General features: G+C 47.0%; 2 protein-coding genes across 2 annotated transcripts; one reads left to right on the top strand and one right to left on the bottom strand.

Annotated features, from left to right (window-relative positions):
• Positions 1-209: 209 nt before the first annotated feature.
• On the bottom strand, positions 210-2332 carry DAND5 (DAN domain BMP antagonist family member 5). Its single transcript, XM_033133537.1, has 2 exons — positions 2006-2332; positions 210-455 (listed from the first exon to the last, which is right to left on the bottom strand). The coding sequence occupies exons 1-2, from the start codon at positions 2330-2332 to the stop codon at positions 210-212; spliced, it is 573 nt and encodes a 190-aa protein (XP_032989428.1).
• A 9820-nt stretch (positions 2333-12152) lies between these two features.
• GADD45GIP1 (GADD45G interacting protein 1) lies at positions 12153-14284 on the top strand. The gene is made up of 2 exons (XM_033134719.1): positions 12153-12544; positions 13923-14284. The coding sequence occupies exons 1-2, from the start codon at positions 12195-12197 to the stop codon at positions 14239-14241; spliced, it is 669 nt and encodes a 222-aa protein (XP_032990610.1). The 5' UTR covers positions 12153-12194; the 3' UTR covers positions 14242-14284.
• Positions 14285-14312: the final 28 nt, after the last annotated feature.

Below are 14312 nucleotides of genomic sequence, written 5' to 3' on the forward strand. Positions count from 1 at the left end.
TATGACTATAAGCAGTTCACCTCTATAGCTGGGGCTGTGTCTGGTGTCCCCGGGAGCAGGGCTAGGACTCTGAAGGCCCAAAGGGCTGTCCCCGCATCCTTGGTCTCTTTGACCCAGTGTTACATGGTCCAGGTCAGCGTCATTCTTGGCCCATCTCCCCACAGCTCTCCAAGGTACGTGCATCTGTGTGTCTGTCCATGATGCTCAGCTCATGCCTTCGGGCTGCACTGACACTCCTCGACCAGTACTGTGGACGTCTTCACCCGCCGACGGGAGGCTGGACTGCCCACTTGACACCAAAGGACCACAGGTGCCCAGCGCCTGCGAGTGGGGGCACAGCTGTTGCAGAGGACAAGTGAGGTGGAGTCCACACCAGGGATGTAGATCGAGGAGCAGTGGCCAAAGCAGAGGTGATTGCGGAGGCGCACGGCCGTGCAGCCCAGCCGGGACAGCACCTGGGTCCACAGGCAGGGAGATGGGTCAAGGGCAGTGGAGTCTGGGGCTAGAGTGGCAAGAATAATCGCCCATCCACTTCCACCCCACCTTGACAAGCATAGATGCCTGGGCTCAAATCGTGACTCTGCCATCTTCTGACTGTGTGACTTGGGGTAAGTTACTCAACATCTCTGAGCCAGAGTTTCCCCACCTTTGAAATCAAAGTCCAACCAGGAAAAAAAGAAACCACTCTAGGCCCTTCAACAGAGAGGATTAATACAGAGAAGGGCGAAGGGACAACAAGAAGGGAGGCATTACAGGAGTGCGGAGGGGACTACAAAGAAGCCCGTGGCCCGTTGCCTAGAACACAGTCAGTGCTCAGTAAATGTTAGCTCCTCCTCTGATCCCCTCCAACTAAGTGGACCTATCAACTCCCCCCCTGATCGTGGCCCTTCTCTATTTAAACCCTGCACTCCTGCCTCTGCTCCTCTCCCACCCCTCAGCTCCCACCCTCCCTCTCACTCTGCCCTAACCACCCCAGCCTCTTGCCCTGAGTCATACAGAAATCAGCAGTTAAGGCAGACCTTGAACCCAAATACAACTGGCTCCAAAAACTGGGCCATAACACACAGTATGGATTCCTACAGCCCTCACGGAGCATCAATGGAATGAAGCTGTGAGAGTGCTGCCCACACCCCTCTCATTCAGGCTGCCCCACAGAGCTTAGGAGGCAGGTACTACTAGGATTCATTATTCAACAAACACTGAGCTCCTGCTATGTGCCTGGCTCTATTCTAGGGCCTGGAGACAGGAATACGGAAGTGAACAAGCTATAAAAATCCCTGCCCTGGTGGAGCAGACATTCTACTGAAAGAGACAGACAATAAATGCAATTACAGAATCAGTTTCACTTGTTAGGTGATTATGAGTACTACAGCAAGAAATAAAGCAGAAAGGGAGGAACAGGGTGGGAGGTGCTGCATGTTTAAATGATGTTTGAGTAAAAACCTGAAGGAGGTGAAAGAAGGAGCCATCGAATGTGTGTGTGTTGGGGGTGGCGGGGAAGGAAGGGTTGCTAAAGGCAAAGGAACAGCTAGTGCAAAGGCCCTGAGGTATATAACATTGGTGTGTCTGGGGGAAAGCAAGGAGGCAGGTGTGGAAGGAGTAAAGTGGATGAGAAGAAGATGGGAGGAGGTGAGGGCAGGGAAGGGAGAGGCAGATGGTGCAGAGCCTTGTGGGCCAAGGGAAGGACTTGAGCTTTTGCTCTGAGTGAGGTTCTGAGCGAAGGAGGGATGTGATCTGACTCAGGTGTTCACAGGTGCCCTCTGGCCACTAAATGCAAAACCAGACTTGGGCAACGCTGGTGATAGCAGAAGCTGCGTGACCAGGATTGGGGCAACTGCATTGGTCCCAGTGGGAGAGGCTTAACCCCAATTTTATAAGGGAGGAAACTGAGGATCAGAGATAGTTAGGTAAGGGATGCAGGGCTGACCCCAAATCTGGCACCACAGCCCATGCTCTCTTCCAAGGCTGAGACCCAGCCCTCTCCTTCCCCCACCCACATACTCACCTGAGTAAAGGGCACAGCCTTACACCTCTCCTGGGCCACTTCCTGTGGATCCAGTGGGAGAAACATGGTGGTAGCCACCTCCTGCCCACGCTGCAGCCCACCTGTCCCCAGCCGTCCAGTTTTTTGCAAGTCCAAGAAGGCCTTCCAGTTGCCAAGGGCAGAGGATGACACCAAGGAGGCTAGGGCCCCTCTGCCCAGAGTTCGGGTCTGATTGGCGGCAGCCCAGGGCTGGGGTGAGGGACCGTGGGGTCCAGGCCTCCCCAAGACTATAGGCAGCCAGGCCCCACTGAACAGGCTCAGGAGAATGGTCAGCTGGCCGGGGAGCATCTGTCTGTCTGAGACTGGGGCTCAGGGTCCCGGGCAGTCGACCCTGCTGTCTGGTGAGTGGAGGCTAGGCCTTCCAGACCCGCTTTTTATGGCCTGCCCTCCACCTGGCAGCCTGGGAGGCAAGTGCCTCTGCAAACCTACCATGCGGAGAAGAGTAAACCCAGAACTACTGGGTTCCCACCCCTCCCCCCCCCAGCCTGGCAGGGGATCTGAGGGCTGGGCCTGCAGGTGTGTGGGCTGGGGGACCAGGAAAGGCAGGCAGGTCTAGAGACAGGGGCTTGGAGCACAATGCCGAAACCTCTGAGGGCTCCTTTTCCCATTGGGGCCCCATTCATCCATTTAGCAAAACCAGACTTTGCAATTAAGCTACTCCGGTTTCAATCCCAGCATTGCAACTTCCTGGCTGTGCAGCACCGGTCAAGTCCATTAACCACTCTGGGCCTCGGCTTCCTTTTCTGGAATATGGAGATAATAACAGTCCTTACATGGTAGGATGGTTCTGAGGATTCAAGGAAATAGAGAATTTATGGAAGGAGTTTAAAATTAGAGGCTGGTACACAGTAGCACCATGAGTAAGCTATGATTAACATTATTGCTGTTGGTTTTCTTTTAGCACCTGTTAGAGGCCAGTCGTAATTCTGAGCCCTAGGGATACAGACGGACAAGACAGAAAATATGTCCCCCTGCCACGGATTTTACATTGTAGTGCAGAAAACAGACAATACAAGATAAATAAGATGATTTTAGAGTCTTGAGTTTTAACAAGATATTTAAAAGGGACGCACCTTACAGGTGTCTTAGAGGGGGCTTCTGCCCCAGAGGTGGTCAGGGAAGGCCTCCCTGAGGAGGTGACATTTTTGCAGAGTCCTGAGGTGCTGTCACAGACAATATAAACAGCCTGGTTGGGGGCGGGGTAGGTTGGAATGCTTGAAGCACTAGAGGTGGGAGCCGAGTACCAGGCTTTTGGGCCCCGGGGGATCCCCGCGGGTCCTGACACCTCTGAGGCCCCCATCTCGCACCCAGGTGAGGCGCTGCAGGCCGCGGGGCCGTGGGAAGCTGCAGGGCGGGTCCTTCCCGCGCCCCACAGGCTGTGCGTGCGATGGAGGCGCGCTCGCCCTCTGGCGGCGGCTCTCGGGACTGCGCGTCGGGCTCTCGGAACATGCCTCCCAGACGACCCACCTGGAGATCCGCGGGCGCCTCCCATGCATCCCCGCTACATCTGAGTTCCTGGGTGTCCCCCAGCTTGCCTTTCGGCTGTCCTGTAGGCCCAGCTAACCTCAGCTCCATTCGGCCAGGTGCTAAGGCTTCAAACTTTAGAGCATCCTTGACGCCTCTCTTTCTCCAATCCCACCCCCTCCCCAATCTTATATGAAAGCAAGTCCCGTCCACTTCAAAATCTAACCAGAACCCGCCCACTTGTCATTCCTTCCTCAGTCCCCCACCTGTACACGGCCCCCATTATCTCCCACCTGAACCAGTATAGTCCCTCAGCCTTGGTCCCCCAGCTCCTGCCCCCACAGTCTGTTCCCCCCACAGCAGCCAGAGGGCGCCTGTGAACACCTGAGTCCCTGCCTGTCCCCCTCCACCTCACCCAGGGTAACAGCCAAATTTCTCACTGCGGCCCACCAGGACTTGCACTGTCTATTCCCATCACCTCCCCACTCTAGTCTCGCCCCACTCTCCCCCTCCAGCCACACGGGCCGCCTCGCTGTTTCCCCGACTCAACAAGCATAATCCCCTAATACTGCACAGCTGTACAGGGCTGCGTAAGCTCTTATAGTTTCAACATGGAAAGATACCCAAGAAAAATGAAGTCAAAACATTTGCAGAACAGTGTGTCTATTATGCCCAGACCTGTTGGGAGAGGGGGATAAGAATTTATAGCTACTGTTTACTTGTATATGCATATTGAAAAGTACAGCAGGATTTTCCTGTTGGGGAGGGGCATGGAAATGGGTGGATGAGATGGCAGGGGCTTCACTTTAGAGTTTAAAAATTGTTTTAACCATGCGAAAAGAAACTTCAGAAAAGGAAAAAGCACAAATGAGAGCAATTTATACTTTGTCCTGCCCCTTGCTTTTTTCAAATGAACTATTTTGGGCATTCAAATAAGTGTAGATAAAAAATATACCCCCCCCCCCCCCGCCACTGCACTCATTACCCCAATTAAGAAATCAAAGATTACAGACACGAGAGAAACTTGCTTTATACTTGTCCCTAACCCCTGAATTTGCCAATTATAATCCTCATGGCTGCATTCATAGTTTTACTACATATATGACCAGGTGTGATTAAAAAAATATGATGAATGTTTAAATTTTTAAAATTTGTTATAGTAAAAGACACATTGCCATTAATCCCCCTCAAAATACTCCCCTTGGCTTCAAACACACTTATCCCATAGTTCTTGCCACTTTCTGAAGCAGTTCTGGAAATGCTCTTTCGTGTCTTTTTTTTAAAACTTTTATTTATTTAAGTGTGTTTTTCCAGGACCCATCAACTCCAAGTCAAGTAGTTGTTTCAATCTATTTGTGGAGGGAGCAGCTCACAGTGGCCCATGTGGGGATCAAACCAGCAACCTTGTTGTTAAGAGCACCGCGCTCTAACCAACTGAGCTAACCGGCAGCCCTTCGAGAGTGTCTTTAGTTGTGCTGTTGTGTTTGTCTCGATGTCCTGAATCGATTCAAAATGTTTACCTTTCATGGTCATTTTGACTTTGGGGAAGAGCCAGAAGTCGCATGGTGCCAGATCCAGTGAATAAGGTGGATGAGGACACACCGTATGTTTTTATTTGACAGAAATTGCCGTTCCAGAAGCGATGTGTGACACGGAGCCTTTTCGTTGTGATCAAAACATATGGTGAATGCTGCTTCCGAGTGCCATCCAATGCATAGGTAGAGATCTTCAATACAGGAAGTGGTGCGTGGTACCTTAGTAACAGTGTGTGACAAGTTTCAACATGTGCAGTGCAGTCAGTTTGGTGTGTGCTACGTTTGAGAGAAGATGTGTTTTAAAGTGTGCCCTAAATCATCCTCCATCATGACAACGCTCTGTGTCACACATCACTTCTGGTATACGGCAAGTTCTGTCAAATAAAAACATATGGTGTGTCCTCATCCACCTTATTCACTGGATCTGGCACCGTGCAACTTCTGGCTCTTCCCCAAAGTCAAAATGACCACAGAAGGTAAAAGTTTTGAATCGATTCAGAACATCGAGGCAGCCACGACAGTGCCACTACAGACACTCATGAAAGAGGACTTCCAGAACTGCTTCAGAAAGTGGCAAGAACGATGGGTAAGTGTCTTTGAAGCGAGGGGGAATATTTTGAGGGGGGTTAATGGCAATGTGTCTTTTACTGTAATGATTTTTATTTGAGCATTCACTGTACTGTTTGATCACACCTTGTATATCCATTCAGAAACAATATATCCCATTGGTTTGTGTATTTTAAACTTAATATCATGGTATCATAATGTATAGATCCTTTTTTAACTTTCATCTGTCCTCCACTTTGCAGTCCCTTCTTTTCACTGCTGAAGAGTATTCCACTGCACATACATACCCCAAAGTTATTTCTCCATCATCCAAATTTTAATGATCACATTCCTACAAAGAACATTTTGGAATGTGTCTCTTTCACACCTGGCTTTTTGCACTTACTCCATCTGGCAGTTTGTTCCATACCAGTGGTTCACATTCCTGGCTGCACATTTCTAAGTGGGGAATTGATGGCCAGACCTTGCTCCAGATAAATTGTGCTGGGATCTTTGGGGATGGGCCCCAGGCACTGGTGTTTTTAAAAAGCACCCCAGGGCTGCTGTGAACTCCTGGTCTGTATTGTTATATACAGCGGTAGGTCTCACAGGTCGGCCTGTATCAGTGTTATCTAAAGGGCTTCCACACAGAAGGCCCCACCGGTAGAGTATCTGATTCTGTGATGGAGCCTGAGAACCTGCATTTCTAACAAGTCCCTAGGTGATGTTGATGCTGCTGGCCTGGAGCCCACACTTTGAGAACGAACTATAAGAGTGCCTTTATTCTTTTTTAACACCTGTATAGTATTCCGTCCTATGGATATGCAGACATTTCTTTAATAAGTCCTCTATTCTTGGACATCTAGGTTATTTTCCACCTTTTGTTATAAGAAAAAAAATCCCTAAATGGAATATGATTCAGCTATTAAAGTAATAAAGTACTGTATTAATTTGCTAGGGCTACCATAATAAAGTACCCCAGACCGGGGGGCTTTAACAACAGAAATTTATTGTCTCACGATTCTGGAGGCTGGAAGTCCAAGATCAAGGTGTCAGAAAGGTTGGTTTCTTCTGAGGCCTCTCTCCTTGGCTTGTAGATGGCTGTCTTCTCCTTTGTGTGTGTCTTTTGTGTCCAAATTTCCCCTTTTCATAAGGACACCAGTCATATTGGATTGGGATCCACCCTAATTACCTCATTTTAACTTAATTACTTCTTTAAAGACCCTATTTCTAAATATGGTCCTATTCTGAGGTACTGAGGATTACCACTTCAATACATGAATTCTGGGGGGACACAACGCAGGCTATAACAAGTACTGATACATGTTACAATACGAATGAACCTCAAAAACATGCTAAGTAAAAGAATCTAGACACAAACAGTCACATATTGTATGACTCTATTTTTATGAAATGTCCAGAATAGGCAAATCCATAGAGATGGAAAGTAGATTAGTGGTTGCCAGGGGGTGAAGGGAGAGGGGAAGTGGAGTGACTGCTAACGGGTACGGAGTTTCCTTTTTGGGGTGATGAAAATGCTCTAGAATTAGATAGAGGTAGGTGGTGGTTGCACTACACTGTGAATGTCCTAAATGTTACTGAATTTTTCACATTAAAATGATTTAATTATATTGTTGAGTGAATTTTACCTCAATTTAAGGCCTGCCCTCAGAAGGCCTCTCCCATGACCATTTGGTACTCAGTGTAGCAGAGCCCTGGCCAACAGCTGAAACTCAACCCAGGATGGTTTGACATCAGAGTGCCTACTCTTAACCTGTAGGCTGGTGTTTCTCAGAGTGGTTCCTAAATTTGCTAGTCTGGGAGAAAACTGCAGCTCAGAAGTCCCACATCTGACTGCCCACCAGCCCCATTCCCGGTACTTTCTTCCTCTTTTACCTCCATGATAATTACTGGTGTGTCCCACCCACAAGACTGTGAGCTGTTCCAGGTCAGAGACCATCTCTACTTTATTTCCTGTATCTTCCAAGATCCAAGAAATAGAGGAGGGATCCTCTGAGTTAAACCTGAATGACAAGAAAAAGCCCGCCATGTAAAAGACCCTGGGAGAAAGTTCTAGGCATGGTAACAGCAAAGTTCTAGGCATGGTAATATGCAAAGGCCCTGAGGACAGTGCAGGTGGGGGACCATATGGCCACCTGTCCCCTTCTACCTCCTAATAGGTCTTTCTATTTCTACAGGTTGACCCATTCGGTGTCTTTTCTGCTCAGCAGCTAGAGAATAAATCATATCCATCATTTCTCTGCTCAAGCCTTCCCATGGCTCACCACTGCTCTTGGAATCAAACTGGAACCCCTCACCATGGCCTGTAATGCCTGCATGGCTGGCCCCTGCCTAACACTCTTCACTTCACCTCCTCCCTCAATCCGCTTCATTCACTGTATCTCAACCACACTGGCCATCTGTTCCTCAGCAAACCCTGGGGAAAAATTGTGATTTGAGCAGCCCAGAAAAACTTCCTCATGGGCACAAACACAGACAGGGAGGCTCACTACAGCATCATTTCTGCAATTGAAAAAAAAATTGGAAACAAATGTCCATCAAAACAGCCTGACAGAATAATTATAGTTTATTCATACCGTGGGCAATATTGAGCAGAAATTTTTTTCAAACTTTTTTTTTTTTTAAACCACTAAGCGCAGTAAGAAATATTTTATTTACAGGCCTTGACAAAGAGACCTTGACAATACTTTGATTGACCCCTCCCCTTGAACCCAGACAACCTTTATGACTGGCTTGATAACAGAATACAACAGAAATGATGTCATCTGACTTCTAAGACTCAAGTCATAAAAATGTCTGCACTTTAGCTTAGCCTTGCTCACTTGGGACCCAGCCGCCATGCTGTGAGGAAGTTTAAACTGGCCCACATGGAGAGACCACTGTGTAGATAAATATTCCAGCTGATAGCTCAGCCAGCGTCAATCATGAGACATGAATGAATGAAGATGTTTTCTGATGATTCTGGCGGCCAGGTGAATTCTTCCCAGTTGAGGCTACAGATAGCATGGAATAGAGACAAGCTATCTCTGTTGTTTCTTGCCCAAATTCCTGACGCACACAATCTGTGAGCATAATAAAAACGGTTGTTTAGGGGAGGTTTGTTAGCATACAATTGCAACTGGAGTATTAGTATATACATACAGGTACATGTGATGGAAACAAAAGTTTTACCAAATAATACCCATACTACATGTGACATGATTATTTTTATTTTATTTTTTCCATTAAAAATTACTGCTGCACCCATGTTCATAACAGCATTATTCACAATAGCCAAAAGGTGTTTGACAAACCCAAGTGTCCATCAATGGATAAATGGATAATCAAAATGTGGTAAATACATATGATGGAATGTTATTTCACTCTCAAAAAGGAAGGACATTCTGACACATACTACAATGTGGATAAACCTTAAGGACATTATGCTGAGTGAAACAAGCCAGTCACAAAAGGACAAATACTATATGATTTCACTTACATGAGGTCCTTAGAGGAGTCAAATTCAGAGACAGAAAGTAGAAAGGTGGGTGGCAGGGGCTGGGAAAGGGGAGAATAGGGAGTTAGTGTTAATGGGGACAGAGTTTCTGTTTTGTAAGATGACAAAAGTTCTGGAGATGGATGGTGGTGATGGCTGCACAACTATGTGGATGTACTTAATGCCACTGAACAATATGCTTAAAATGGTTATAATGGTAAATTTTATGTGTATTTTGTCACAATTTTCAAAAATAATTTTTTAAATTAATTTTTTTATGAATATTCTCCCCTAATTGTAAACCTGGAAATAAATGTTGGTTGTAACCCACTTCATTGATTTCCTGAATCAATAATGGGCCCCATGACTCACAATGTGAAAAAAGCAGCTATACAGCATGTACAATACATCTACAGGGATCCACGTGGAAACATCTAGAAAGCATGAGGTTAAGGGAGAATAATTGCAAACTAACGTGTTCAGGATACCATTTATGTAAACTGTTTAAAAATATATATTGTACATTGTTCCCACAGACTCCAGATAACTAGTGAATGTATAAAGGCTGGTCCTGGAATAATAAACTAATTTCAAAGTAAGTGTTACTCCTGAGGACAGGGAGGGAAAGAGGCAGCATTTGTAGATGGAGGTCTTACTGTCATTGGAGGCTGTGATAGCAGGGGTCAAGTTTTATAAAAAGGAATTCTTTTAAAAAGATCTGAAGCAATCGAACCAAAGTGTTAATATTTATTAAACCTGAGTGATGACATAAGTGACTGTACTCTTTTGTCCTTGAGAAATAATTTATTAACACTGTAAATAAGAATTTACAAAGCAACTCTCTAGGATACATAAGAAACTAAAACAAGTTAGGGGGGTGCTCAGACAGGGAAGGGGAGGATGAGAGACAGGTAGGAGTAAGACTGCTCACTGTAATCCTTTTGGTTGCTTGTATTTTCATTTTTAAATTGTGAAATATAATAAATCTACAGGAAAGTGAACCCACACAAATATGCAGTTATTAACAGCTTAAATAATTATAACTCAGATATCACGGTAGCCCAGATCAAGAAATAACATGGAATATATAGTCCATTTAGAGAAAAACAAACAGAATAGGTTGCTCAGTGACCTGTTGTTACAAAGCGAACTCCCTCCCCCAATGTGACCACCACCGACATGTCCTCTCATCCCCACCATCCTGACTTCTAAAATGGAAAGAAAAAGTTTGGTCCTGCCTCTTTTGTTGCCTCCAATGTCTGTGAGACTCATCCACGTTGCTGTGAGCAGCTGTAATTTCTGCTCTTATATTCTTGTATGGTAGTCTATCAGCTGAAACATCAAAATTTAGGCATCCTTTCTACTGTGTGGATGGACTTGAGTGAGTTGATTCCAGCTTGGGGTTGATATATATGATATATACAGTACCGCTATGAACTATGAACATCCTTGTACAGGCTTCCTGGCTCATCGAGCAAACTGCAATTTCTTTCTTCTCTCTCTCTCTCTCTCTCTCTCTCTCTCTCTCTCTCTCTCTCTCTCTCTCTCTCTCTTTCCCTCTTCTTTAGTGATAAAATATAAATAACATAAAATTTACCATTTTAAATGTACTGTTCGAGCCAGCCGGTGGCTCAGGTGGTTGAAGCGCCGCCATGCTCCTAACGCCGCCGAGGTTGGCCATCCGATTCCCACATGGGCCAGTGAGCTGCGCCCTCTACAGCTAAGAGTGTGAACAACAGCTCTCCCTGGAGCTGGGCTGCCCTGAGCAGCCGCAGGCCGGCGTGAGTGGCCGGCAGCCATCGTGAGCGGCCGGCAGCCCAGCTGGCGAGAGCTGCCCTGAGCTTCTGTGAGCTGCCAACCGATGCCCGCCCACCAACTGCCTCAGCCGGGGGGAGTGTAGGACACAGCTCCCCGGCCCATGCATAACACCAGCACGGGCCAGGGAGCTGTGTCCTACACAATTAGACTGAGAAACAATGGCTTGAACTGGAGTGGGGCGGGGGGAAGCGGAAGAAAGGGAGAAAAATAAAATAAAATAAATGTACTGTTTAGTGGCATTAAGCAAATTCATTCACAATTTTGTGCAACCATCACCACCCTCCATCTCCAGAATTTTTCATCATCCCAAACTGAAACTGTCCCCATTAAACATGAACTCCCCATCCCCTTCCTCCAGCCCCTGGCAGCCACCATTTTACTTTCTGTCTAAGAATTTGACTCCTCTAGGAAACTCCTGCAAGTGGAATCATACAATATATTTCCTTTTTTGACTGGCTTATTTCACTAAGCATGTCTTCCAGGTTCATCCATGTGGTAGCATGAGTCAGAATTTTCCTTCCTCTTTAAATAAGGCTGAAATCCTTTCTTAAAAATAGTGTTTTAATTTCTGCACCATGATCAAATATTTTAAACATTTTAAAAATATAAAACATTAAATTAAAAAGCATAGTGTAACTAAATATTTACAATAAAATTTAAAATATTTATACATAAATATCTTACTACATACACATTAAATAAATGTTTTAAGTAGATATTTAAATATTTAAAATAAACGTCTAGGTAAGGTTTTAAGTAATTATTTTAAATCAGTTTTAAGATATTAGAAATTACAGTAACATTAAAATCATAAAATATCTGAGAATTTAAAAAAATTAGAAATCAAGTTAAAGAGCATAAAATAAATATGCAATGTAATGAACAATATTTAAATGTTTAAAATAAAATTTAAGTATTTTAAATTTCAAATTTCAAATTTTAGATTTCAAATATTTAAATTAAAATATAAAATAATATGTAGATGGAATTTAAAATCGAAATATTTTAAATATTCAAACAATTGTTTAAAATAATTTAAATTTAATATAAAAATCAAATGCTATTTAAATATATAAAGTTAAAATGCCATTTTAATAAATAACTGCTAAAATAAAATTTAAAGTTGTATTTGAAGATGTATAAAAAAATATATTACGACTCTCTTCTTACCCCTGCCCAGAACTGAGAGGCAACAGGGACACGCCTCATCCCGCCGGCCCCCCGTGGGACCTCCAGTACAGGCAGGGCCGTGGCCAGCTCGACTTGCCCGCGAGGACCCCGCACAGGCAAGATGGCAGCGCCCGTGGGGCAGTTTCGCAGCCTACTCGGGCTGGTGGCGACCCTGGGCCCAGGCTCCCGCGGCTACCGGGCACCGCCGCCCCCGCGCCGCTCGCCGGGGCCCTGGTGGCCGGACCCGGATGACCCACTGACCCCGCGCTGGCAGCTGAAGCCGCGATACGCGGCCAAGCAGTTCGCGCGACACGGAGCCGCCTCCGGCGTGGCCGCCGGGTCGCTGTGGCCGTCCCCGGAACAGCTGCGCGAGCTGGAGGCTGAGGAGCGCGAATGGCACCCGAGCCTGGCGGCCATGCAGGAGTCATTGCGGGTGCAGCATATGGCCGAGGAACAGAAGCGTCAGGCCAGGTGTGTGCAGTCGGGCAGGCGCTGGGTTGTAGGTCGCGCCCTCCGCAGCCGGGTGGATGAACTGTAACCCGACGGTGCTTACTCCATCCAGCGTTTAAGGGCGGGGTGGGGGCGGGGGTGCATGCTATAGATTTACGTGCATGCACACCTAGCTGCAAAACATACTTCTGAGTTCATTTAGCCATTCAACGGCAAAACTTTACTGAGCGCCTACTGTGTGCAAGGCCTCGTACCAGGTACTGAGGACACAGCAGGGAACAAAACAGGTCATTTCAGGTGGCGACAGAGAACCATTAGGAAGATGAAATTTGGTGAAGAGTACATGCCAGAGAGTGGCTTTGGTTTGGGACTTAAACTTGATGTTTAAGCCGAGACCTGAGTGACCAGACAGCCACGAGATCTTATGGAGAGTGTTCTGGGTAGAGGGAACAGCTGGTGCAAAGGCCCTGAGGTATGAACCTGCTTTAAGTAACAGCCAGGCCATCATTGTGACTAAGGAAGAGTGGAAAGTGATGGGGTCTGGAATCAAGGATAGAGGTCAGACCCAGAAGCAGGTCTAAAACATTAGACTTGACAGAAATACGGAGGCAACACTGGGGGCATCAGGATGGTGTCACTTTCTGGAGGGAGGGACTAGCCAAAACAGGCAAGTTGGGGGAGCAGACCAAGTGTGTTCCTGGTGTTTAATATTCCTGTCCTCACAACAGTTCTAAGGAAGAGAGGGTCGGAGCCACCAGTCTGGAGTCACCCTGGCAGTGAACAGTAGAGCTGGGATGTGAACCCGTCTCCCATCTCTGCCCCAGCCCGGCTGGATAACCCTGTCATGTGGCGTTAGTTCTTCCTGCTTCACCTTTCTAATCCTTAGATTAGAATCAGATTAGAATCTAATCCTTAGATTAGAATATGGGGCTGTGACTGGCACCTGCAAACTCACTCACAGGATTGGAGGGAAAAGGTCCATTTCTTGCCTTCACTCTTGTGCCTAGAACTGGGCCTGGTATACAGGTGCTTGGTAATGTCTATAGGATGGAGTGAGCTGTGCGAATGGCCCCGCATGGTGTGCGGCACTCAGATGGCTCAGTAGACAGTTCAGTGAAATGTTGGGTTGACTTGGGGTCTGCTCCTGGGGGTTATTGGGGCCTGGCTCCCATGCTCAAGGTCATATGTAAGTTAGTTCATCTCTCTTGCCTGTTTCTTCACTTGTCAAGGACTTCCTGACAGTGAATGGCCAAGATAAGTCTTCCCAGTTTGTCATCTCCTGGGAAGAGTTGGGAGGCAAGACGTGGGCAAAGGCTTGAGGGTGGCATGTGGGTAAATAAATAGGTATTGCTCTGGCTGGGTATCATTGTCCTCACAGCCCACCCTCCTTCCCCTGCAGGGAGCAGCTCATTGCAGAATGCATGGCCAAGATGCCACAGATGATTGAGAACTGGCAGCGGCAGCAGCAGGAGCGCAGGGAGAAGGAGCAGGCAGACAAGGAGCGGCGGGCCCGGCTGCAGGCTGAGGCCCAGGAGCGCCTGGGCTACCACGTGGACCCGAGGAGTGCCCGCTTCCAGGAACTGCTGCAGGACCTGGAGAAGCAGCAGCGCAAGCGCCTCAAGGAGGAGAAACAAAGACAGAAGAAGGCAGCGCGAGCTGCCGCAATGGCTGCCGCTGCAGCCCAGGACCCAGCAGCTTCTGTGCCACCCAGCTCCTAAACTTTGTTCTTTCTCAATAAAACCTGCTGTCGGCCATCTCCCACCCCAGAGAGCTCTGCTCTCAACTGAGT

This window comes from Rhinolophus ferrumequinum, chromosome 18, assembly GCF_004115265.2.
Source record: "Rhinolophus ferrumequinum isolate MPI-CBG mRhiFer1 chromosome 18, mRhiFer1_v1.p, whole genome shotgun sequence".
NCBI classification, from domain to species: Eukaryota; Metazoa; Chordata; class Mammalia; order Chiroptera; family Rhinolophidae; genus Rhinolophus; species Rhinolophus ferrumequinum.